This window comes from Acanthopagrus latus, chromosome 17 (genome assembly GCF_904848185.1).
Source record: "Acanthopagrus latus isolate v.2019 chromosome 17, fAcaLat1.1, whole genome shotgun sequence".
Lineage (NCBI taxonomy): Eukaryota > Metazoa > Chordata > Actinopteri > Spariformes > Sparidae > Acanthopagrus > Acanthopagrus latus.
The window spans coordinates 19,076,359-19,104,080 of record NC_051055.1 but is presented as its reverse complement, the minus strand read 5'-3'; the positions used below and the strand labels follow the sequence as shown (position 1 = coordinate 19,104,080).

The 27,722-nt window shown below is 42.3% G+C and overlaps 1 protein-coding gene across 2 annotated transcripts; it reads right to left on the bottom strand.

Annotated features, from left to right (window-relative positions):
- On the bottom strand, positions 1-27,468 carry LOC119006572 (CUGBP Elav-like family member 3). 2 transcript variants are annotated; one of them, XM_037075435.1, is made up of 15 exons: positions 26,585-27,468; positions 26,298-26,327; positions 25,517-25,731; positions 22,951-23,033; positions 6,910-6,958; positions 6,464-6,592; positions 6,288-6,367; positions 5,381-5,536; positions 4,788-4,932; positions 4,539-4,688; positions 4,355-4,441; positions 3,152-3,256; positions 2,843-2,986; positions 2,513-2,679; positions 1-147 (listed from the first exon to the last, which is right to left on the bottom strand). In XM_037075435.1, the coding sequence occupies exons 3-14, from the start codon at positions 25,659-25,661 to the stop codon at positions 2,552-2,554; spliced, it is 1,401 nt and encodes a 466-aa protein (XP_036931330.1). In that variant the 5' UTR covers positions 25,662-25,731; positions 26,298-26,327; positions 26,585-27,468; the 3' UTR covers positions 1-147; positions 2,513-2,551. The 2 variants fall into 2 exon arrangements, with proteins under 2 accessions (XP_036931330.1, XP_036931331.1); XM_037075436.1 differs by having other exon boundaries at positions 4,355-4,417; positions 26,585-27,465.
- Between the last annotated feature and the right edge of the window lie 254 nt (positions 27,469-27,722).

Here is a 27,722-nt window from a genome sequence, read left to right as displayed (position 1 = left end):
GTGTGTGTGTGTGTGTGTGTGTGTGTGTGTGTGTGTGTGTGTGTGTGTGTGTTTGTGGCTGCACTCCCCGGACGCTCAAAGGTAGCAGACAGTCTGAAAGCACTATGAACCCTGGGATTCCACCTCGGCTGGACTCTGAAAGGTCACCTGTGAAGGGAGGGAGAGTCGGGAGGTAGAGGGAATAATATAAAAAAGGAGGGAGAGACAGAGGAGGGAGGATATGTTAGAGAGCAAAGTTATAAATATATTACAGCTCCATTTTTCTTGTCAAACATGCTCCTCTCATCAAACCAAACTCTGGTACGCATGACTTTGACTGCTAACTTGCAGAGAAACAGCACCTTAGGATGCTCCTAGCTCAACTTCAGTTTCACTTTCGTCTTGGTGTGTTAAAACAAGAAGGCGTCATTCACAGTTGTAAAGCTCTCGTCTTTCAACAGCAATAAATCATGGTGCTTTAACACATACACACACAGTGTCTGGATCATGCAACTCAATACAGTGAAAATCCATTATTTGTGTTCCTTATGTGTGTCTGGATGTAACTTATGTGTGTGTGATTGTAAAGCTACAGTATCTGGGTCTATGTGTTTATGTGTTTGACTTTATGGGCATGTGCTGCACTCGTGTGCCTTGGATCATGGCAAGCAAACACTACTACCGACATGCATCACTCTCTGGCATTTGCAGTATAGAAATTCTGGGTGATAATTTTAATCTGGCTGATGAAGGGGCAGCAGTTTTAAGGGTTCAAATGGTGGTCCACTGGACGTTAAGTACCTTCGTATTATCTGCAAGGAATTGTTATATAAAAGTTTGTCTAGAAATAGAAACAGAATGCTTTATTCATAATGTGTGCTGCCATGTGACGGCATTTCCACACACTGGCCTGACAGAGGCTACACGTTTGCTCCTCTTTGGTAAAGGTTAGGGATTGTGGAGGATTGAAATGACCTCAAACTAAAGAGATCCTCTACTTGCTATGTGTCATCTTTCTCCCAGAATTCCTATAGTTGAAGGCTGTTCTCCAATAAGCAAGAGGCACTTGTTTTTCCACCATAACAACCACATACCCTTTACCTCAAAACACGAGCTAGAGGAATAGAAAGTGGAGTTTGGGATGAAGAGAAGCGAAGAAAGACAGAGAAAAAGGGGGAACAAGTAGGAGGAGATAAGGGGTCCGGAGGGGGAGAAGGAGGAGGAGGAAGGGAGTAGTGAAGGGGAGGAAACACCACAAAAGCAGTGATAGAAGATGTAAAAGAGACCAAGAAAGAGAAACAAAGGAGCAAAAAAACTGAAGTGCCACATCAAACAGTGTAACAAATCAGAATCCAGGAATATAAAACTCAGCCTATCAGAGTACAGCTCAACAAAATGCATGCTCGCCCAAAAATAGAGTGCTTTTCTCTCTAAACCCAACCTTTTCTGTTCTTCTCTGTCCCAACCTGTTTGCTTAGGAACAGTTTGTAGCCATGTTTTAACTTCATAATAGCATGTTAGTTTTTTTCCATCATATTTTGCAGTAAACTGTAGTGCTGTTCTACATTTCTCCACCAGTCCACTATGGAAACCTCTGGAAAACCTCTCTATACAGACACCAGTACAACAAGGATTATGCACTCCTGTATTACACACTAACAGTGTAACACAGACACATATGCACACACAGATGCCCACGCTCACTACTTTACCCAAACAATTTGTTCAAATAATAATGACACCAAACAGAACACTACAGAAACTGATCAAAAACAAAGCTGCGAGAAAATAACGAGCGTTGCTGCTACAGAATTTATCAGATTACTGTGCAATGAAAGTGTATCGAATATCCAATTAAATCAATTGATTCTGAGTGCAGTCCTGGCTATTGACAGTTATTGATCAGTATGTGCACAGGTCAATACAAAATAAAGTCACAATGCACCAAACACAGTCTGTGGTCACTACAGCAACAGGACATGCAGGTCAACGCATGGCTGGTTGCTCGAGGTGACAAAAGGGCAACCAACACAGGCAATCAATCGCCACAGCAACCCAAACACAGGCCAACCAATCAACTTACAACAATGCGAGAGGAAGGGGGGGTCGGGGCTTTATCGGTCACTAGGCAACCATTGCCATAGCGATGGGGTCCTCGTGTATTATGATTGGACGGAAGGATCTTGGGTGAGGTAAGTTGCCGTTTCAGGAAAAGATCAAAACAGCAGGAAAGAAAATAAATAAGATTGTGAAAGAAAATAAAAAAGGAAAACAATATTTTAGTATTTTCACTTTTCCTGAGTTGATTATTTTGCTTCATATGAGTAACCCAACTTATATTAACACTGATATCTCATGTTAAGCTTCTATTTTTTTACTTTAACCATTAATTAGCATTTCAGTGTCAAAGCTACCTCCTTCTCCATCTTTTTCTCTCTCACTAACCAAATTTTATCCTTCTGCTCCCCCCAACATAGAACACCTCACTTCTCTTCATGTCATGTCACTCAGCACCTCCTAGACGCCACCTCACCTCTCTTTATTTCTTCTTCTTCCTCCTCTCAGTTGTCACTTAGTATGGGCGGTTAGCATCTTTGGGCCTCTTGAGCTGCACTTTCAGTCTTTTCATGCCGATCTGGAAGCCATTCATGGCCTGGATGGCAGCCTGAGCACTGGCTGGGTTGTCAAAACTCACAAATCCTGCAAGAAACAGAAAAAGGAAATGCATTTTAATTGAAACTCTCCTTGTCGTCCCACAATATCTTATGCTCGACAAAGTCACCCCCTCACTCTCCCTTTCCTTTCTCCAATACATCTGCTCTTCTCATTCCCTCCCCCTTTCCCCCCTGTCTGTGAGTCTCACCGAAGCATTTGCTCTGGTTGGTGGCACGGTCAACAAACACCTTCGCTGAGATGACATTGCCAAAGGGCAGGAACATCTGCAGCATCTCAGAGTCACTGAACTCCTGAGGCAGGTGGTAGATGAAGATGTTACAGCCCTCTGGACCTGAGACACACACACACACACACACACACACACACACACACACACACACACATTAGAGAGAGTGTGATAAATGATCTCAGGCTGTGAAAGCTTCGTGATAAACAACTTTAAATAAGCTCATTGGAGAGAGGGGTGTGGCCCCAGACAGACAGGAAGTCACATCACCTTCTCTCTGCTGCTGTTGCTGGGGCTGCTGGTGTTGCTGGGCAACCAGTGTTGGCTGCTGGGGGAACGGCTGCCCAACCAATCCGTAGGCAGCAGGATACGCCGCTATTGGGAGAGACGATAATAAAATCTGATTGGATAAAAACAACAGGTGGCAACATAGAAGCATCCAATAGAGTCATTTCATCAGAACGGGAATGTCTCCTGCTGAAGGTGAAAACTATTAACTGAAACAGTTGAAAGGAGCAAGTCTGCTTAACAATGACACTGTTGTGTCTGGTATGCACACATTACAGTCCACCTTCACAGTCCACAGGTATGAATCACACACACAGAGTGATTAACTGTACGGCTATGATTAGCTTTATCACATATTACCAGTCATTAATGTGTGTCACAATAAGATCAGATAAATCATAACAAAAATAATTCAGTCACTTGCCCTTGAAACATTTCTATGCTTAGAATGAAGGCAGCAGACACCTGGACTGTCTTGTTCCACATTCTATCCTGATTTAAACTGCTGCAAGAGCCGTATGCTTATCTACACATTAATATTCATGTCTCATAATGTAATGTGGACATATATATTTGCAATTATCATGGCTGTTTATTTTCTTTTATATATGACTGTCCATGAACCACCCACACACACAGTGAGAAGGTGACCATTTTTCTGACCTTGTGCACTTGTTTCCTGTTTGTTTTGTATATTTGCCCACTAGTACACCCTGTGCATGTAGTGAGCATTTGTCACATTAGCTTGAGGTACCTGGGCATTGGAGCTTTCTACCAGTTTGTCTGTATACTACATTAGCCTGCCTATTAAATAAGAAAACTGCCTTTTAACCAGTATTGTAAAACGTAGACAAAAGTCCTAAATCAATTGTATTACCAAGTATTTTTCTATGTAAACTTCTCATGGGTCGATGGGGTGAAGTTGTGAAATAAAGGTTGTGGATGATTTGCCACCAAAATGTGTGGGATTGGAGGTAAAATGTATCAGAAAATGGAAATAACCAAGTTAAGTAAAAGTACCATACATAACAAAATTGTCTTAGTTACATCCCATCACTGCTTTTGTTAATTTGTCTGCTGAGCCATTTGTGCAAATTGAGTATACTATACACTGTATGTGCATCTTGTTAGAAGTAAATATATTTGAAGAATCCAGGCAGCATTTTAATCTGTCTACACACCAACCTGTGTAGTGCTGCATGCCTGCATACGCCTGCTGTAGGGGGTCCAAGGCTGCTGGACTCTGAGCTGGAGAGTCAGAAAAATGAAAAACTGTGAGAATAATAAAGAAATTAATATAACACTTTGTAAGGTCTCATTTGCCACAGTCTTTATGTCTGTATAACTCTTTGTGTTTTTATCAAAATACCTTGATATGGGTGAACGCCGTTGGTGTATAGTGCTTCCGTTGCTTGTTGTCCATTAGTGGGGGCTGGGACGCTGCTATAACCATTCACTCCCATTGGTGGAGGGAGAGCTGGCACAGGTGTTGCTGCAATAGTTGGTGGAGTGTTTGTACCTACAGACATAAACCCTTTATTACACCTGTTATTCATCATTCATTCAATTATCTTGCTATAACTGCTCAAAATACTGTTAAAAACGTGTGGGAGCCTACCCGAGGATGGTGTGATGGGTGTAATGGGTGTGGCAATGATTCCGTTGGCATTGAGCGCCGCCATCTGCTGCATCTGTACGGCAGCAACTGTTGCCACAGGAGACAAGTACGCTGACTGGGCGACCAGGGCCTGCTGTTGGACAAGCTGTAGACAGGGAAGGAAGCAGAGAGAGAGAGTAAGAGGATGTAGTGGGAGGAAGAGAGGAGGGAAATGAGGGAGAGAGAGAGAAGACAAAGAGACAGTTAAATGGATATGGGAAAAAGAGAGAGAGAGGGACAAAGAGAGAGAAAAGAAACGAGAGGAAGGCACAGGGAGAGGGAGTGATGGAGGAACAGATGAATAGAGATCTAATTACAAGGCCATTATGTCCTGAGTCAGTGGGTTAATGGTTGTGTGTTGCGGGAAAGCTAATGCCAGATGACGTATGTTCTGTTGTCTGTGTAACAACATTACCCCCAATTAGACCACTGATAGCCTCTTCAAACTTATTACATCCTTTCATAAGCACAGCACTCCCCTTACAAACTTAGTGTGTATATGTGCGTGCAGCACAGTGAGTGTTTGTGCATGAAAATGTGCGTGTGCTGCTTGCCTGTGCATTGACCGCCTGTGTGTAGGCGTTGTAGGCAGGGAAGTTGAGGGTCATCGGGCTGAAGATGCCGAGCTGGGAGGCCACCTGCTGCATCCTCCTCAGCCCCCGTTCCTTCTCGGTGTCGGCGAACTTCACCACCAGACTTGACGACGCTCCCTTGAAAAAGAAAAGTGGAGACGTCAAGTTTCAAATGTAGTCACAAGAAATGTTATCTTGATTCATTTGTTTCCAGTAACCAGGTTGTTGAAAATACTAATCAGGTCCTTGTACCCCATCCCCCAGGCAAATTTGACCAGAAATTATTGATTAAGATAAACTCTTTTCTAATATTTGGATTTAAAAAAATATTGTATTTATTGCTTCATCAAGTTTTATTTTCTGTACATTTTATTTCTGCCTGCAAAACACATGTATTTTAAGGGTTAGGGTTAAGAAAATCATTGTGACGATGCATTTTCAGAAAAATAAGTGTGTTATTCAGTTTTTTATTCAGACAAAGACACAGGAGAATTTTCTCAATTTTCTTTTCTCAACAAATGCCAGGAATAATACAATGACAGGGAAATAATTAATCTTTTATTTGTTTGATTTATTTATTAGGCTAAACAAGTTTAATTTAATGTATAGTGTCCTAAAATACTCTGGAATCTGACTGTAATCAATGTTGAACCCCCTCCAAGTTCCTAAAAAACCTGATTTGCCAAAAAGGAAATACATATGATATGACCTTTTGTCCTCAGTGGTAGCTACAGCCCTGCCCAGGACAGGACCAAAGCAGACAGATGTTTACATTATTTACATTTTACTCACTTTAAAATTGAACTCTACCATGTAACTTATATTAATGTCTTTGGAAGGCCATGCAAACATTATTTAGTGTGTGCTTGTGCGTCTGTCTGCAACTTACAGGCATTGTGCGGCTTCCATGCAAGCTGTTGATGGCAGCCTGGGCTTCAGCGTGTCCTTGAAATTTTACAAAAGCGCAGCCTGCAACCAAACAGAGTCAATCTGTCAGTTACAGCACACAGACTGAATTACATTACAAAGTCAATACAACTAAATTAAATACTTTACGTATTTTACCTTTGCTGGTGCCGTCAGGTCCTCTCAACACAGTACACTCGTCTATGCTGCCGAAGGGCTCAAAAAGCCTTCTGACGTCCTCATCGCTCTGTTGCTTCCCCAGCATGCCCACAAACAACTTCCTGTCCTCTGAGATACCAAGGACAAGGGGAAGAATTAAGTAAACAAAATCAACTTTCGTCACCCCTCTGTTGACAAGCATAAAGAAGTTGTGTTCTCTTGGCATCTACCATTTGTGTCCACCAGGGAGCAGTATTGACTGCAGAGATTAATAATAAGGGAGGGGAGTGGATAGACCATGATTTGAATGTGTGCTATTTACCCAATGCGTGAGTCCGAGTAAGCTGCCAAGCACCCCGTTGACTACTTTCCATCTCTAACTGATCCAAGTTGACACCTACCCTTCCCCCTGTGTGTGTGTAACTGTGTTCAGGTGCGTGTCTCACCTCCTCTGCCCTCGCTGTCAGCTGGTTTCACCTGGATTGGCCGATTCATCTGAGGAAAAAAACAAGAAGGAAGGTCAACACAGATGGTCAACACAAACATGTCTGTCTTAGAACAGGACTCTTTAGGATTGACTCCACTCACAGTTAACAGTCTCTTGACATTTGTTTTCTGGTTTTAGATACCTTTCATCCATGTTTTTTACAAAGATAATGCCTGTTAATCATTATTCTGTAAATGTGCCAGCAGACTCATTTTGAAATGAGAAACTATTGGAAGATAAAACTACCATAAGAATAGAGCATGACAAATGAAAATAAATCACAACAGAAGTCACTGACCTCAATTATATATCTTAATATATTTCATATTATTGCAATGTGTTATACCAAGGCTTTTGAATTTTTTTAAAACTTGAAATGCTGAACTGATGGTGTGTGTATGTGTGTGTTTAGGTTTGTCTTTTAGTCACTGATAAATCAAGGTTAGCAGGCGACAGGTGTGACTGAAATTTGTCCCTGGTAGCTCTAGTTCTGTGTCAAAACACACACAACCTTTTTATCTCTGATCTTGCTCTCTTACACAGACACTGACACACACACACACACACACACACACACACACACACACACACACACACACACACATACAGAATGGAAGGGGGGATTGAGAAGTGACAAGATTAAGAATGCAGGCCAGTTGATCTGGATTACAGAAGAACTACGGATTAGATGAGGGACAAGAGTAGATTGAGATGGGCTGGAGGGGGGGTTAGATATTGTAGTGGGATGAGATGACAAGTGTTTGAAGGGAACAGGCGCAGTCAGCTAAAAATAAAAGGATGGAGAGGGAGACGGAGATAGAGAGAGGCCTGGGGGACTCCGACTGACTTCGACCGACCAAAAGGGCAGGTGGAAGGCCAAGAGGAACCCAGGGAGTGAATGGAAGTGCTGGAAAAAGAAGCATTACATGAGGAGTGAGACAAGGAGACAGAGAGTGGGAGGATGAAAGCGGAGCTGCCCCTGAGAGGATGATTCAAAAAGAATAGAGGGAGAAAGAGGGGGAGGACAGGGGCGTGATTCAGTCGTGACTCTGACTCTATCGAAAAAATGTCACGACTACAGAGATTCACCGCCTAGAGTGCTAATGCATGCATACAAACACACGTCTTGAACGGCCTCTCCACGCACGCACCATGTGCAGACACACAGGTTTGTCACACACACACAGAAAGGCACGCAGAAACATGCTACACACAGTGCTTAGTCATAGCACTGAGGCAATGAGACAGAGTGTTAATGCCAGAGGGATGGGGTGGGGGAGGAGAAGGGCTGCAGAACGATGGCAATGAAAAGAGGCAAGGAGTGCAAGGAAGGGAGAGAAGAAAAAAGGATGGATCTAGAGAGGATGGATGGAGCGAGGAGGGATTGAAGGGAGTGACATTGATACACAAGGCAAAGCCAAAAAAGACAAAAAAAAGCGTGTGTGGGATGGACACTCCTACTTTTTCCAATCCAAGCTTTGAAATGTCGCAAAGAAAAACAACCAGATTATATATTTTTTAATAAACATTGTTATCAGTCAGGCTCAGATTTAAAGTTCCTCACTCCTCTGCTGGAACAAAGTTTAAACTGTACTAATTAATGCCTTGTCTCACTGCCAGTCAAAATGTGATGTGGCTGAATTAGATCTATCTCCAATCTAAGAGAAGACGGGGAGGAGAAAAACTCATAAGGGAAGAACGGGTGATGAGAAAAGGGACAGAGAGGAGGAGGAGGGTGGAGAGGGAGGGGAAAGGGAGGGGATGAGAAGGAAGAATGGAGAATGGTCCCAGTGGGGTGTTAAGGCAATGTAATGAAGCTGGTAATTGAGGAGAGGGCAGTGCAGAGAGAGACTGGTCCATACATTTGATTAATCAGCTCTAAACTGTCACCACAAAGCTATTGATCTACGGCAAGGCCATCACACACCATGAGGAGACATACAAACCCGAACCGATGCAAACACATCTGTACATAAAACACAAGCACTGACACACACAACATCTGAAAAGGAGGGAGAGACTGAACATTTTTAACCCCTTCCCCTTTATTGTCTTTACAGAAAACACACTGCCCTTACAGTCTTAACACAGTCCATCCATCCATCCATCCATCCATCCATCATATACCAGTTCTGGCACTATTGCTGTCCATCCACACTGCCATCCATCTTGCACTATCAACTCATCGATCAGTCCAGTCTTGTTCATTGATTTTGGGCCGTGTTGTAGAGCAGGCTGATTGTAGCAAGATTTGTGTCCACTAACCCTTTCTTTATCCTTCTATCCATCAATCACCTCTTCCATTTCTTCCCTCATTAGGCCTATTCAAGCTCATCCCTGTGCCCATAAAACAGAGTGAAGAGAAGCACCTAATGATTACAAACTACCGCTTATCAATCAGTGCTTATTAGCTTCTAAATATGTGTGCGTGTGTGTGTTTGCTTAAACTGCACTGACCTGTTGATCATTTAAAGTAACCACATCATCTAAATCTGATGCAATGCATTAAGACTTGAAGATGGAAAAATGCAAGTGTCGACAGCAGGTGAGAGGCACACACTGCTGCTACAAAGACAACACAATGGCATCGGAAAACTGCCATGGCAACCGGATGGTTGTCATGGCAATCATATGACGGCACACTGAGTAGGTAAACAAGGATGCTGGTTGCCAAGGGCGACTGCTGTGCTCTTCTGGTAAACAAAGAATTTGTGCTGGAGAGTGCTTCGCTGGCTGTCCTCTTCCCATCTCTCTCTGGGTTGATGTAACACAGGAGAAATAAGCACGCAGAATGTATGAGGACAGAGAATTTATGAGAATTCCGTAGAGATAGGGGCAGTATCCAGAGGAAGACGTATGTGTGATTTGGCTCCAAGGAAGAGAAGGAGAGGGAGAAGGTGAAGAAACTGAATCTATATTGTAGCAGTGTAATTAAAATTCCCTTGAGCCTGAGAGAAAAATGCAAATAAAGTACAGTCCCTGCTAGTCGGTCACACTGTACTCCACTCTGTCTTTCTCTCTTCCATTACTCCAACACACATGAACAGTCGCACGCTCCTTTCAACTCAAATTATGCTCTAATTACTCACGTTCCAATTAAGACTTAATCAACAGTAACCATCTGCAAACGTGTGCACGTACAAGGAGCTGGCTCCGTACTGTAGCAGCGTGGTTTGATCCTCCCTGCTGCATACTAAGAAGCCCTCGCTGAGAGTTTCTGTATCTCTGAGGAATGCGAATTCGTATATGTGAGTAGCGGCGCGGCCATGCATGAGGCCGAGATCTGTGATATATGATGGTATGTGAGCTTGCATGACCACTCGCACTCAGTGGAGGCACATCCACTCGTACAGGCATGACCGAACCCTGCATGCAAACACAACTCCATTTACATGCTGTGGTGCCAACACAAATATACACACAGTACATGTCAATCACATATGCACTCAGACGCACACACTTTTCTCCACTCCCAGAGCTCCCGCCCTTCTGTGCACACAGAGACAAACACATACTACACACATACAGTTAATCTTACTCCCAGCAGTAATGCAGAGAGGATTGTGCCAGGATTAGGGGATATTAAATCCTGGGATTATCCAATCAAATCGTATTCGACCCCCTCCCCCACCCACGCAATATCAGTGGAACAAACCATTGCACCACATCATGAGGGCAGGGGGAAGTGTGCGTATGTAAATGTGTGTGTACACGCACTATTTGGAACATGGATTCAACTTCAGTGTTGAATCAATGTTATCATTCTGGTCTTTTGATTCTTTTTTGGCCACCAAAACACTGGAGGGCAACTCTCCACAAATGTTCCTACAAACAGAAATATAAAACTGATTACAGTGCACAGCATGACAACAGACAATGCCGTGTGTGTGTGTGTGTGTGTGTGTGGTGTGTGTGTGCAAAGACACACAAAAACTCTCTTTTCATATCTCTCTTCCTCTCACACACTAACGCACACACACCCTTCCCCCTTCAATCTCCCTCTGGAACACTCCATCCACACAATTTCAGATGTCCATTTTCCAGAGTGCACAAGAAAGGAAAACTATTTTTATCCCTACTCCACGATCTGGCATCATTTCTCCCTCTTCCTCTCCCCCATCCTCGATTCCCCTCTTTCCACTCTCAACTTCATAATCCCCCCCTCCACACCCTGCCTGATGACACGGGCATCTCTGACTTTTTTTTATTTTATTTTTTTTAAACTTTTTCCATCCGTTCCCTCATCTCTCTCTCTGCTCTCTCATTCACTTTTTCTCCACCACTGCTGTAACATGCCTTGCAGGCATGCAAACTCATTATCATCAGTGTTGTGAATCTTTGTGTTGATTTGGCAAAACCAAAATTGAGCTAAATAGCAGCACTGTTCATCCCATATTTGTCTCTCTTAAAAACACAGTTTTAAATAAAACTCTATAAATGCTGAATATAATTCTGCCTTGATTTTTAACTGGACAAAAGACCTACTTAGTTACTTGAAAATACAGTTTCATGTGGATTAGCACAAAGTCATGTAGTAGAGACACTATTGATTGGAAGAAGTCTATTGTTTCCACCTCATTATAGGTGGAGTGGCTCCCTGACTTTGCAGGGATTTATACTAGAGTAATATTCACAAATAATTATTATATTTTTTTAATGAATAGCTTGATGATGTGGGCCGAACTAATGATCTATCTATCTATCTATCCATCTATCTATCCATCTATCTATCTATCTATCTATCTATCTATCTATCTATCTATCTATCTATCTATCTATCTATCTATCTATCTATCTGTCTGTCTATCTATCTATCTATCTATCTATCTATCTATCTATCTATCTATCTGTTTGTCTGTCTGTCTGTCTGTCTGTCTGTGACTATCATGTAGGTAGGGACATCTGTTTTTATTTGAACTAAGCCAGAATGCTCTCAAAGTTTAAAGATTTTTAGCTGATTTAAGCAAGTCAATTAAGATGGCAAATTCCCAGTGTGAATATTTTCAGTTATATGACTATTACTATGCCAGTTAAATACATATCTACCAATGGTATATTGGAGAAGTCAAGCAGTTGCACTGGGCTCTGGCCATGATGGACATATTTCACCATTTTCTGACATTTTATAAACCACAATTGTGAGTTTATAAACCACAATTAATTAATAAATCGAGAACAAATGGGTACATTAAGCAATAATTCTATAATAATCAATTTCAGTCATACTGTCCAAACTTTATAAAAATCCAGTAAGAGACTGATAATCAGTGCTACAGGATTTATCAGCTTTATTGTGTGTAAGAACAGTCAATAAAGGCTGTGCTTTTATATCCTGTGTTTACATTTCAGGCAGGATATTGAAGCATGCAAAGTGTGTGTGGCTCCCTGGTGAACAGCTCTCATTCACAGCTGGATGAAGACATCGAGATGTGAGAAACAGCGAGTGCGAGCGGGAAGGTGGAGCAGCCCAGCAGCACAGCTCCACCCCGCCTCTTTCTCTCTATCACACCACGCTAGGCTTTGCATCCCTCAGGTTACCTAGCAACCTAGCATCTCGCTCAGCTCCGTTGCCTGGCGACGGGGGCCTGCAACCATAATACAGGCCCCTGAGCGGCCCATCCCCCTGCTCTCATCCCTCTATCCTCTGTCTCTCTCTCATTCCATTCTTCACACCTGAGAAGCCTGCCCTCCTTCTCCTACACTCAATACTTTATCTGGCAGTTAACCCTTCATCAGCCTCTCCACTGGAGCATGGATTACCAACATATTCTCCTCTCTTGCTCCCTCTCTTTCTGTCTTTATCACTCTCTATAGTAATGGCATCAAACCATGCATAAAGCTGAACTAACTACCCTGTTGATCCCTATAATATTATGCTGTTTTTGTCGAACCCCAATGAGAGCATTCTGCATGCAGTACTGGAGCACTCACTGAAATTTGATCCTTTGGATTTAGTCCAACATAATCCAACAGCACTATAGCGGATAACTGTTAGACCTATGCACTTGGACCTTCTTTCTATTTTAGGGAGTGTAAGTCCTTTGGGAAATGAGCTGGTGAATTAAAAAGGCTGCTCAAAGCCATACAAATTCATGATTGCAAAAATCTCATATTCAGTGTGATTACATTCAATGCAGTGCCAGTGACACGTTTCTGGATGCTCAGATAGTTACAGCACAGGATCCAAAATAATGTAGGCAAGCCAAACATGCAAATGGCCTCCATGCTCTTGTGGAGGCATAATCAGAAGTAAAAATAGACTAATACTGACTCTGTTTTTGCATGCACCATCGGAGAAAAATAAATTAATACTGGCATGTTTTTTTATTTAATTTCATCTCGCATCTATTACACTGGGGAGCCAGTCATAAGTAAGGCTATATAAATGTCATTGTTTTATTTAGAGAAAGATTCTAGGAAGTCTTCAGAGGAAGCCTCGTGGGTCTATTTTAATTTCATTACCCAAAAAACATTTTTCGATTCAAATTTCATTTCATTAAATGTGTTTGGTTGTTTTTTTTTTTATTAAATATAATTTCATCAGTGATTATAACTTATTATTGGTATGACAGTGATGACATAGACACAGAATATGATCTTTTAATGTAAGTAATTAACTATATTACAATTTGGGGGATTTTTGTTATAAAAATGTTATTACTTGGGCTGTTAGATGTCGGTGTTAGGTGCCGTTAAAACATGCTCGTCTCTTTGTGAACTATTGCCTACAGCCCTACTCAAAAGTGATTTTTACAATTTCTAAATAAACTGCCTTCGGCTACACTCACCCACCAACATGATAGAAATTTGATTTCAATCCACACAGACTATGTTTGGCTTGCCTTGTAAATTTAGATAAATTCTGCTGTCTCCTCCTCCTTTTTATGAATCTAGTAAGAACACTTTGTGTCAGAAAGCAAATTATAATTGATTAAAGAAATTTTATAAATAAATAATAAAGTTTCTATCTTATAAAGTTTCTATCTTATGAATTAAAAGTTATTCCTAAATATTACCTAAAATGCGATTAGCCTCTGTAAACCAAAAAAATGTAACAAACTGTATGCACACAATGAAGAAGCACACACAACTATATATTCAACAGCTACAAATGCGTTGCAAAATACAAATTTACGTGAACAAAACAAAAGAAACATTTCGACAAAACCTTAAACCTAAACCCTTCCCTATGCTGCATTAAAACAAGCAAGGCTCAACTGTTATCCTATTCTCTTATCTTCTGTTGTTGAACAGAGCATTGTTAAGTGTGGTGATCTACAATAGTGTGCACCAGATTTGCCCTGTGGTCAGTGTGAAAGGCCATAATGTCAACAGCAGGTTGAAGTGTGGTTAAAGAGGAGTCCTCAGAACGGAGGTCACACCCCAGGTGCAACTAAAGTCCTGTCATCCCCTCATGCCCCTAATCACATACACACACATATACATATATATACACACACACGTATGCAGACACACAGCAGTGTGACAGATGTCTCTGTTTAAACTGACAGAAGTGCGCCCTGACTCCCTCCCACTTCTCCACCACCCAGAAAAAACCCCTTTCTTCCACGCACCACCCGCCTGCCCCTTCCTCCACGCTCATTATGGCAAACTTTTGTCTTGTTTCCGCCTTCTCTCTAACCCGACCTCCCCTACTCCTCCCCTGTCTCACCCTACCCCCTCCCTGTCTATACACCCCTATTCATGCCAAACCTCTTCATGGCCCTCCTCGACCACTCTTAACCCTCCCCCCTTTTTCATTCAGACGGATTCACACACTCATTCACCCACTGTGTATGCGCCCGGCTCTATATGTCTATCTCAGTGCAGACGTATAAATTTACATTATAAGACAAGGTGTCTGGATTTAAGGCTTTAGGCTTTACTCCAACAGCCTCACATGGAGAGTAGCAAACACACATACATCCAGGAATTTCATGATTTTTTGTTTTTGTTTAACTTGAAATCCAGGTTGGAGGAACTTATTTTTGCTGAGTTAACATCATATTTACACAGAATTATTTTTGTAACTGTGCAAAAAAGTACAATTTAATGTACAAAATATATGATAAGACAAGGCTCTAATTTTGCCTCAAACATAATGTGGTCGTTTTTGTCCTCTCCACCGGTGAGCTATTCAGGTCATTGGGGGTTTGCAAACACTTAATCTGGCTCTATCTCTCAACTGAATGTAAACTTTGAGAGTTCAGTCCCTGTATTTGACGGCTCTCAAAATACAACAAAAGCAGCTCAATAAAATCTGTGATTAGGAATGGAAATGAAGGCTGAATGTTACAGTAACTGATGTAAGAAGGTTGAGATATTTGCCTTATCGTCTGGCACTGGAAATCCGTGATCAAAGCAAGTGCAAATGCTGAGATCTGGGCATCTGTTAAGGTCACTGCGTTTAAGTGATTTTTTGGCACACTGTGCTCTCTGGCACTTGTTTTCTTCCTTAAAAACCAAAATACATAAATGAAAGACACCCACTAATCAGTTAAATTAAACTACTGCAGTGTATAAAATCTATCTTTTAATGTCTGTTTTAAATATAAGGATTTTACCTCTGGGCATTCCCAAATTCATCACCTTAAGTGTGCAGCTTGCAATAAGCCATGCGTGAATCCAGGATTTAAAAGGGCACACTAAAGCGGCCCATGCTGTGCTTCACTCAAGGTCTGGATCCAGCTTTAAGTTGCGGGATCAGAGCATGTATCAGATGCAATAATGATGACTGGTAATTGCAACTTAACAGTTCCTTTCATTCTATGAATGTGGAAACTGGGCCCTGCAGATTTCTGTAGCTGGCTGCACTTACAAAACAGATGGCATGTGATATAGACTCAGCTCAACTTCAGGCTACTTTAATGCTCGGCATCTAAGAGACACAGGTTTGGCAGTGAACAGTCACATAACCTGGTAATCATGTGTTCACACAAACATAATTTTCTAACTGGCAAAGCTACAAATGTTGCTCAGTGTGTGTGCATGGGTGTGTGGGTGTGTGTGCATGTGTGCGTGTGTGCATGGATGTGTGTATGTGCATGCATGTCAGGCCTTAAAGAGGCAGGCACTCTCCAGGGTCAGGCTTTTATGAGGCTATGATTAGATTCTGCCTCAATTTTGTGGTGAAATATGAGGCAGGCACTCTTTCTCTGTCCATGTTGCATGCACATATGCACTCACATGCGGGCACACATATGGGAACACGCATACATCACAAGCGCTCACACACAGGCACACGCACATAGCTAAGACTTTTGTTTAAAACCAACTAGCTAAATCCCCCTTGGTCTTAACTGTACACAACCCCACACTAACACCCTTCTTCCCTACACCCCCCTCTGTATCACTCTCTCTGGCTCCTCCTCAGTCTCTCTACTGCTCACTTATACACACACAAACACACACACACACACACACACATGCACACACACACACAAACACACACACAGACACACACACACACTTGATTCTACACCTGTCCCTCTACTCCCTTTCCATCCCACACACAGTGAGGATAAAAATAGAGAAACAGCACAAGGGAGGGGGGAGCGATACACATCACAAACCCCATCAGGCGGGGAGAGATAGAGGCAGAGGGATGGCAAGGAAGAGACGGAGAGAAAATGAAAGAGAGTGAGAGAGAGAGAGAGAGAGAGAGAGAGAGAAAGAGAGTGAGCTGGGGTCTGTTCTAAATTGAAAGTGCAGCAGTAAGCAGTGAAGGGGAATAGTAAACAGTGCTGCTGACCACATAAATATGCTAAATTAGCCTACAAAGTCGACCTAGTGGATAATTGCTCATCATAGCTTTGCCCCATAGGGAGGCTGCCTGCCTGGCATCTTAGATTCCACATGGAAACACACACAGAACATACACAACATGCACACATTACACGCCCTGAGAGGATCTGATAAACATCAACTAGGAGCTCTGGATGATGGACACATGAGATGATCGGGCCTAACTTCACAGTCATTCTCCACACACTACAGACAGACCACAGGGACAGGCAAATTCGGATTGTGAACCATAATTTCATGTTTCATATGATGTTTAGTTCAAAGACATGTTTTGCTTTCCTTAAAGAATCAAGTGATAAAACACTAACTGTTAAGAAGTAGCAGTGAGTCAGTCCCTCTGAGTTCATACTGTGCATGTAAATAAATACAGTCATTTCAGTGCGGGACATAAATAACAAATTCACTCTTTCTCTCTCTGGGTCCACGCTCAATAAAATACATTACAGCTCCCGTCATGTTTGCATGATCCAGCAGTAACACTGGCACTACTCCAATTTATCGCCCTAAGAACGTTGTGCATTAAATCAATATCACCACTGTAAAGTTTTATTATATTTTAATAAGTGTATCGATCTTCTGCTCTATCAGTTATTGTTAACTACTTGAAGTCTCTTCTGCCTTTTTAATAATTCATTATGCATAAAGTGCAACATGGGAAGTACAATGTATGTCTCTCTAAGTGTGTGTGTGTGTGTGTGTGTGTGTGTGTGTGCGCGCGCATGCGTGTGTATGAGCATGTGTGTAGGCGTCATTTTGGCTCTAATCAAAGAACAGGGAGCAGAGTGCTGCCTGGAGAGCAGTGAAGCATGACAACACACACCTGGTAAGCTGCTTATCACACTTTAATTTCACCTACACCGAGATCTGCGGATGCCAGGGTGACCAAACAGATGTGCATGGAGTGTGTTTGTGTGTACGATTTTGCACATGCATGTGTGTCTATGTACTAACACTTGCGTCTGAAGTAGAGCAAAGATGAAGGGAGAGATAAACTGGGAGAAGAGAGTGCAGATTAAATGAGAGAGAGAGATATCAACAGCAAAGAACAAAAGGAAAAGATGAGGGGAGAGATAAGAGAGGAAATACAGTGGCAGTAGCCTTGGGAGAGATAGAGTGATGGATAGATAGAGAGAGGAGGGAGGTGCGAGGTTAAAATCTAAACAGGCCCAGAGTGCAGTGTGGCCTGAGAGAGAAGGAGGATGGATTGGAGGGGTAGGATGAAGAAAGGACAGTTTTGTATGAATGACTACTGTAAATTCAGTTTGTGCATGAGCACGAGTGTGCATTAGTACATTTTTGGCAGGAATTTGTTAGTATGCAAAGTCTTTCTATGCTGTGCGTCAATGAGTGTCCCTGAGGAGGGGAAAGCTATCACAAATACTGTAGAGAATGGCAAAGTAAAATTATTAAATATGGATTTATGCAGTTCCATTTGTAATCGTTATCAGGAGTATAAATGATCCCTTTTTGCTTAAATATAGACAAATTGAGAAAGATCTACACGCTAGCAATGTTAACAGAAATCATTCTAAAGCTACTATAGAGGTCATATGCTGTAATGCTGTAACAATGTTTAACCCAGATGCATAATAAACACCAAAGGCAGCCAAAAATTGAAGTAAACTCATTCTGAATCCAAACAAACCCTCTGTCACCATTCTGTCAAATGCTTTGTGCTACATAACTGTGGTCCAAACACTCATATGGGGTGTCGTGTCCTTCTAATGTTTCTCCTGAAGGGAAATAAGTTTTACAGCTCTGAGACCAGCCACTCTGAATTTGTTGACAAAAGGCTGAGCTCTGACCCCTGACCTTGTGCACAGGCCGGCGGCCTACCACCACCAAATTCTGCATTAAAAAGACAGGAGTCCATTGAACAGCATATATGCGGATGTAAATTAATGTCAATGAATACATGGGTGTTGCTGCTTAGTGGCTGATAATGGAGATTCTTATTTGTATTATTAACAATAACTATGCATCAACAATGTGAAACCAAAAATAGAGCAGTTATTGGATTAGTCCTTGAAAAATGTAAAACGTTTGTATGCGCAGCTTCTCATATGTAAGTATGTGTTGCTTTTCTCTGTCACGTATGATACAAAATGAAGAATCTTTGGGTTTTGGAGTTGTTTACATGAATGAAGCAATTCGAAGACTTTGGGCTCTGAGAAATTGTGATGAGTATTTTTTTTTTTACATTTTTCTGACATTTTATCGACTAAATGATTAAACTATTAAGCAGATCAATTGACATTGAAAATATTTTCTTAGTTGCAGAGCCCTACTAATCTACGGTTTGGCCAGTATTGCCTGTGACAGGTATACTGGTATTGGTGTGAATGTTTATTTGTTATTCGCCAGTGTGAAAACTTTTTTTTTCCGGGATTGTGATGGAGAAAATACACTAATTAATAATAATTAAATTCACAGTGAAGTTAACTATTTCAGTGCACTGATTTAATTTGAGACAGTCACGTTTGCTGATAAAACTGTAAATTATCTTGCCTCCATTACAAATCTTTATCACAAGTGTTGGATAACCACATTTGAGGGATAACTGCAAAAAGATGTGCGTTTATTGGCTAATGTATCTCCACTGGATTTTTTTTTTTTTTACCCACTAATAATGGAATCTGTTTTTCTGCTTTTATAAATCAAGGATTGGTAAGGCTCTAGTTAGTTGTATTTCTAAACATAAAGGAGATTAATAGATGTAGATTTGTAACTCGCTGCACATCTCCCTCATTATTCCCACTTGGAACAATCTCTGCATGCAAACGCAAATGAGATTTTCAATTTTCAAGTACAAATTAGCACTGATATATGACAGCTAAAACACAAGCTCTTTCGTGTGGTAGTATCCCAGAGGGAATCTCTGCACCAGATCTAATATGGTAAAACATCTGTGTGCTACAGTGGGACTTGCTGGTGGTTCTACTGTTAAATTCCTACTGTGACTAATATAATGTAACTCTCTCCCTCTCTTCAACTCACGCTCCCTCTGTGCTTCTCTCTCCCTCTCTGCGTCCAAATTAAACACAAGGCGCAGGACACTCTGATAAGGCCATCTGTTCATCTCTCCCTCTCTGCCTCTCTCTGTCTGTCTGTCTGTCTCTCAATCCCTCTGTCCTTTTTTCTAATTTTCTAACAGTCCACTGCCCCTGCTGAATCTAGTGAGGGGGGCATTTAGGGTATAGTTTCTCTGCAACTGTGTGTGTGTGTGTGTGTGTGTTTGTCTGCTTCCTTTCATTCCTCTACTGGCTGGTTGGAAGTGTTAAATCAGCGTTAAATCCCATCAGTGAGTGACAGACGGAAGCAGCAAAAGCACTCTGTAGCATCGGACTTGTCAAGCAAACCATTGAATTGCTTAGCCATGGCGTAAGAGAAACACATCTGTATGAGTGTGTGGATGCTACCGTTTTATTAAAGTTGGATGAGGCGCCTGATGTTCCACCAATACCCACAATTAAGTGTGATCCTGTGATTCAAGACTACCATGTGCACACATGCCCGGGATCTGACTATGAAAATGAGTTTGTGAGAAACTAATCATGCAGCTTAACAAGTGGAGCCGGGGAAGAAGTGGAGAGGGGGAGGAGAGGGAGGAGATGGGGGTGTGAAACGGTCAAAAGGGTCAACTAATCAAGAGGAGGGGAAACGAGACAAGGGGTAGAGGAACTGCGAGAGGGTGGAGGAGGGAGATGGAGAGAGAGAGAGACTGACGTTGAGGACTTAGAAGAAGGGTTACCATAAATGACTGTGAAATGAGAGGAGGAATCGTGAGTGTGCAGCAAGGGAAAAAAATGAGTATAAGACAGCAGGACGAGAAAAGAAGGGGGGGATGAAAGAGGGATACCATGGAGAGATTTTAGAGAGGGAAAAGGAGCGAAGCGATGAAAGGGTTGGGGGTAGCAAAGAGAACATTCTGTAATATTCTACTGGTGCAGGGAAACTGGGGGGATGTGAGGGGAGGAGTTGAACAGAGGACAGAGGGGATTTGAGGGAAAAAAGAGATAAAATTGAGTGAGGGAAAGCATGGAGGGTTTGGGGGGATAAAAGGATGAATAAGGAAGAGATGAAAAAGCAATTCTTAGGGAAAGAAAAGAACGGGACAATGGAAAGATGTGAAGAAAAAGAGAGAAGTCATCTGAAGTCTTTTCTAAATCCTGTCAAAAAAGGCCATAGGCAGGGATGAGGAGGCAGACACAGAGGATGAGAGAGAGTATAGACAGGTAGTGGAAAGTAATAGAAGGGAGGTGTTGCACTGTGTAGTGGCCTTCAAGCTAAAATATAGCCATCAAAATAATGCTTTGGAATTTTTCAGAGAGATTAGGTTTGGCATTGTCCTTTAAAAAATGAAATAAAACTGTCAAACTCAAGCAATAGTCGACATAACTTGAGTGGTTAACTGGGTCCTTAATTGGAACTAAACATTTGTGAGGTGTCTGAGGAAAGGAAAGCATATGTGGAAAAACTGTGTACATAGCTGCAATTTACTATAATTTATCAGTCAATTCACTGATGTCAGACAAACATGCTTTAATGAGATCTTCATCAGATAATTGTTTATATTCTTGGTGGAACTCTCCACTGAATTTCAACAGAAGCCAAACACAGTAAGTGATGATATCTCTCTCATTAAAGTGGAAGGCTGGATACTCCAAATCGAGAAAACAGTAATGTTGCTCATTAACAGTCCAAGCTTATTGAAAACACAGCACGCAATAGCCACACCCTTGTTTCAGCACCAGTTCTTCCTCTGGGGAGCGGTGCTTCTGATTGTTGTGTGCTGGGTCTTTAGTAAATCTCTACCGCTAATGAGTATCCTCCCTGCCAATGTTTCCTCCATGTGTCCAGAATATTCATCACAACTTATCACTGCTCCTGCAACAAGCCTGTTATTGATGTCCTCAACAGGAAAGCAAACTAAAATCCAGCAGAGAGACAGGTCAAAGGACGGAGGTCAGCAGGAGAGGGAGGAACAAGTCACAGCAGACAGTAGAAAGGTGATTTTTGCAGAAAGGTCAGACTCCTTAAGAGGCCCTAATTGAATTCATGTCATTATCAACATGCTGTGTTAGTAAGCATGAGCACAGAGGCTTTCCCCAGCTGCATGGAACAGCATGCATATTTGCAATATGTACGTATGCAGGGATTTGTGTTTGTGTGTGTCAGAACATTTCCCCTCCCCCAAAGCCTTTTCTTCAGTCTCTCCTCCAACCATTTTCTCACAGAGATCTTATCAACACACCAGCTTGCAGAGAAGGTGCGGGTACTGAAACTCTGATCGGTGGCAGAAGACAGAAACAGGCTCAGAGATGTCAAAGTTAGGTTTCCCATAATATTATAACTGATGCAAATCAGAGTTAAGATAAAGTGAAAGAAAATATCATTTCTACAAAATACACTATACTTTCACAGCACTCTCTTTTGGGTGTGTGGCAGTGTTAGAAAAATGGCTAGGCTTAAAATCCAAAATGTTCCAAAACAGATACTGTAAAAATCCCTTTTTAACTGCAGCGGAAACCAGGTCAGAGTGAAAAAAGAGAGAGAGAGAGAGAGAGAGAGAGAGAGAGAGAGAGAGAGAGAGAGAGAGGGAGCGAGAGAGAGGTACAGCCTAAGAGACAGACGCAGATCTCGCACAGTGGCCCATCCATAACGAACAGTGTCCTACCCTAGCCCCGCCGCAGCACACGATCCCTCACAAGAGAGACTTAGGGAGACTGGGACGAGACAAAGGGGAACGGCCACATTAATTACACACACTCTCTAGGCGGGAGCTATCACCAGAGGGTAACGGAGGGAGCGACAGAGAGCCGAAGAGAGATAGAGAAATGGAGATGATAATGCTCATGGAGAACCCTAGTGTGTCTCTGGTGAGAGAGGGAGTGTTTGTCCTTAGCAGCAAGACGCCTGCTGGCTGCTGAGTTATGTCACTGTGCTACTAATGGGACCTGAGCACAGACACACACCGAACGCAGGCCACTCATGTGTCTGCATTTATGTGTGTCCAAGGTAGAGGGAAGCGTCTGTGTATGTAGGCTGGGGGGTGGGGGGTGGGTGGATGGGGCAATTGTGATATGGATGAATGTGCAAGTTTGTGTGCATTGTTGCATAAGTGTGAAGTGTGTACTGTCTAGGGATATATGTGTATGTGTGTGTGTGTGTGTGTCGCTTTGTGGTGTTTACTTACCCCTGGTAGTGTTTTCTGCTCATGTAGAGCGCTCTGGGCTTTCAGTGCTGACTCCCTCGCACAGTACGTCAGAAATGCACATCCTGTCAGATAGTGAGAGACAGAGAAAGAGAAGAAGTAGAAGGGAGAGGAGCAAAGGTAGAAAAGGTCAGTGAGTTGCTAGAATATTTGTCTTTGTCTCTCACAAAAACATACACAATCACACACCATTTAAATGACTCCTTTTCTGATGTCTTCCCTGATAACTGCTCACCTATTCTGGGTTATCATTGGGCTAACTGTGTGAGGGAATTAAAAATATATAAATTCATGCACTGTAACTAAACTTGACAACACCAGATGATACACTCTAGAGCAGAGAAGGACACTCCACGGCACGGCACATTTCAGAACGGCACGGCACGAGTCAGCACACATGACAGCACCACAGACGTGTGCGCGGGGCTAACAAGGCCTTGCAGGCTGGGCACAGTCAGGTTTCCTGCCCTAAACCAACCACTATGCATGCCTCACGATCAATCCAAAATACACTCCCCCTCTGTTTTCCTATGTGCTGTACCTGTCTCTGTGTGTGTGAGGGAAGGGTAGCAGAGCTGGCTGGCCAGAGCTGTTTACTACACCTGTCACCAGCACTAAGACAACAAGATTAGCAGCAGGTTAGCATCCGGTGACATCTCAGACAGACTTACGTAGATTCAGAGTAAAGAAGAGAAGATTTGACGATTAGGAAGGAAACATTCACACACAGAATACATCTGAAGAGTGACTTAACATAGTGCCATCAGATGAGAAATAAAACAGAAAGACAGGACACACAGGAAAGCCCACAGCACACACACAGACACACATTCATCTTATGGTCCATCTCATTGCTTTTAAGAGGGGCTTACTGTGGCCGTGGGGATTCTCAAAACAACAGATTCTTTCCCCTGTGTCACCCAGGCTTACAGCCCCATTACACTGATTGGAGCATACAGCCTAATCTGGTTCACAACACACAGGACCCCAGGTCAGTGTGTGTGCGTGTGTTTGTGAGAAAGAGAAAGAGAGTGGGTGTTTGCTACAGTTTATTAACGATCTATTGTTAGGCAGGGACATTATTTAAAGCCTCCTAATCATTAACATGATTAGGAGACTCTCAACTCTATATACCATATAGTACAACCCTATTTATCACTGTTGAGAGCTTGGCAAGAGACAGTTAAATTTGTGGATTAGTTACTTTAGTGTGCTTACAATATGGAATTTGTTCCAAATAGATCTGATGATTGATTTTAAAAGTGGATCACAAAAGGACTCACTAATTATCACCCAGAGCTTTTATTCCTTACCAAAAGAAAAAAAAGATACCTTCAAGTTCGGCATTAATTCAACCAGAACCTGGGTGTAGCTTCAGAAACAGGAGACACAGAAATCATGAGAATGTTCTTGTATCACGTTATAAGATTATCTCCATAATGTATAATGGCATTCTCCAGTAAGAGGGATGGGAGAAGGAGGGAAATCTTAATATTTCAGAGGAGGGCAGGAGAAGAATATGTCAGGCATAATGAAATGTAACTAGTCCAACTACATGGTGAGGATTCTGTTACGTGGTCATAAATGTTTGAGACTGTGTGGGATAAATGACACCAACCACCATTTTTCTGGAATTGTCATGTTATTGTGCCTCGTTTGCAGGAGATGCATAAACATATTTATGTGTTTGGAGTCAACATTCTTTCAAGACTTTTCATGGGGGGATGACATCTCATTTGACAGGTGAAATATTAATCTTAATAAGCTGACAGCAAGCAAAAACTGTCTAAAATCAGAGCCACCACTGATGAACGGAAACAAATGGCATTTCAAATCTATACTATTAAGGATAGAAAGGTTGTCTTTTCCCCTCAAAGTCCAAAAAGATTCTTTATTTTTTCATATATTAAAAGTGGACTGAGTAAATCAAACCTATGCGGTCAGGCTTGACTGGATAGAATAAATAAGTAAGAATATGATGTGATTTATATTATTTCATTGCTTCTTTCAGCCCACTCTTTTATAATTTTTTTCCCCACTTTCTCCCTCTCAACTCTTTGTTGTATCTAAGGTGAGCACTTATGCTTCCCATGTTCAATCATGAATAATTTAAGTTAATGTGATAAAAGAAAACCTTTGGAAGAGCCAGGCTGTAAAATGGTTATCAAAATGTTTTTTCAGTTTGCTCAAAGCTTTGTGAATCTATTTGCAAGAATAATGCTACTGTCTAATATGATGAATGTAAAATAAAAAAAACAAAATTAGACAAAAATTATACATAAGCCTGTTTTTAATTCACAGCGTATTTGTAGTAAGTGGGTTGTTTGCCTGTCTTCGTGATCTCACTTTGCAGTGTTAACAGGAGACGGAGACGAGAGCAGGTGTGACAGTTTCCATGGTGACATGTGACACTCAGCGCAGGAATATCTGCCCATCTTTCTGCCTTACTGTCACACATCCACCTATCTACTATCATGCAGTCTTTTCATCTGTCTATCTGTCCTTTTGACCATCTATGTTTAGGCTGCGTTACAACGACAAGACTTACCTTTGTGCATGCCTGTGTACTTGTCCTTAATCACAGTTAGCTCATAGATCTTGCCAAACTGCTCGAAGATAGGCTTGAGGTCCTTCTCTTCCAGATTCCGAGGAATCTGCCCCACGAACAGCTTGATGGCGTCGGCCTCCTTCATCAGGACAGAGTGGAGAGGGCGACTGGGTACTGCAGGGGCTAAGGGGTGAACAGATCAGGAGCAGGTATCCCTGTAGAGGAGCAATGAATGTTGGATAAGTCTTTAAGTCACAGTTGGGAAATCACCAAAAATACAATAACAGCAAGAATAGTGATCCTAAAAATTGTCATTTAATGGCTTTTGGTATAAACTAATGACTTCATAATTACTTATACTACACTTTATAGATGTAAAACTCCTATAGTATCACAACAATTATTAGTTTTCCCTCAAGGGCTCATGTTCATAATATTATATTTATTACAGGTATTATAGTATTTGCATCTATCAAGTTGTAAGATCATAAAAATGAATAATGAGAAAATATTATCAACACAAATTCTTAAGAAAAAAAAAATCTGATTTGAATATGATCTTAGACTATAAAATGTGTGACCCAATTATTACTAGATTATTTGAGTGATTATTTTGAGTGTTTATTGCCCAGCCTGATGACAAAGGGCTCCACTAGCTTCTGGTAAAACAGTTATGCAAATGTTAATTAGCCAATCAAAAAACAATAATGGGACTTTTTTTTTTCTTCTCCCCCTCCAATTAAAAAAATATAAATCGAAAATATCTGTAAGCATGCATTACCTTTTGGATGATAAACGGCGTTCGGGATCCCTACACAGGAAAGAGAGAAGAAACAGCGTGATTGGGGGTAAATCATTGCAATAGAGCGGTTTCTTTGTTTAGCCAGCTGTAGGTTACAGCATACACTCGGATGTCATGGGGCTCCCTTGCTCTTTGTCCGATCCCCCCCTCAATGTACACATACACATATACGCGCGCACGCTCACACACACACACACACACATGCGCGCGCACCAGAACAAAACAACACGGGGAAAGATACGAGCTACACATATGAAAGCTCTTACCGTTTTCAGATGAAGCTTAAGGACAGAGTGCCGATCAGAAATCAAAGAGGGATGCTCTCCGTCGGGTCCCCGTTGTTGTCCTCTCCGTCCCGTCCTCCTTCCTCCCCTCTCTGGATGCTCTCCGCTCTTTGTGCCTGCCGCTGCTCTCCCTCTCCTCCTCCTCCTCCTCCTCCTCCTCTTCGGCGTACAGATACTACGGGCTCGGCTGTGGTATTTTTAAAAAGCCCCCGTGTTCCCGAGTCTGGAGGTCCGGAGGAGAGTCCTGGAAGAGGTGGTGGTGGTGGTGGTAGCAGGTGCGAGTCCAAAACGCAGCTTGACACCTGTCCCGCTGAAATTCTCGACTCTCAAAATCGAAAAGTGGAGCGAGCGAGCTAGTTAGTTTTCACTTTCACCAAATCTCACTCTTAATTGCTATTTAATTACGAAGTGATTACAAGCTAAACAACTGCTCAAATTCTTGATGTCCAACTGTTTAAACTTGCTCGGTCTAGTGTAACAGCCGCTTTTCAGCCTTTGTGTCCCAACCTTTAAATGCGGGCTACCCTTTCTCTCTTATTTTCTCTTTTCTTGTGGCGTCTCACCCGTCCGACGGCTGGATGGCTTTTCACGTCCTTTGCCGGTATCTCCTCTGCTCTCTTTCTCTCCCTCCCCCTCCTCCTCGCGCCGAAGCGGTTGCTAGCACGTGACGTAACTCCCAGGGACCGTTGCTAACCGTGTTCGTCTCGGTGAAACGAAAAAAGACGCAAAAAGGCACATTTTGTCACTTTTGCACATCTATATCCCCCTTTGTTGAATTGAATGATATACGCTGTGTGTGTTTGTTTTAAATTGCATTTTCAGATCAATTTTACTGTGTCTTTTTAACTCGGTTTCCGGGCGAGACTTTGTCGACGTTGCCCGGGCGACGCCGTGCGCGGAGCCGTCTATTGTTCTCGCCGCGAGCCCTGGCCTTGGTGCTGAAACGACGATGCCTCTTGACGTGAAGCCGAAGCGCGCCGCCGATCGACGGGCACGCAGTCACGACTACTACAGCTGTTCACGCCCGAGCCCGAAATCACGCTCACACCCACTCAGAGTAAAATGTGTGACAGAGAGAAGGAGAAATAGCTCGGGGTTGGAGTTGGCCTACTTTACAGCC

What these genes read in the sequence shown, in the direction of transcription:
- LOC119006572 (XM_037075435.1), bottom strand. Translation starts at nt 25,661, where the DNA reads ATGAAGGAGGCCGACGCCATCAAGCTGTTCGTGGGGCAGATTCCTCGG. An exon ending in AGCAGAAAACACTACCAGGG is followed by an intron (nt 6,959 to 22,950) that starts GTAAGTAAACAC and finishes TTTTTTCCTCAG; the next exon opens with ATGAATCGGCCAATCCAGGT. An exon ending in ATGGAAGCCGCACAATGCCT is followed by an intron (nt 5,537 to 6,287) that starts GTAAGTTGCAGA and finishes TTCTTTTTCAAG; the next exon opens with GGAGCGTCGTCAAGTCTGGT.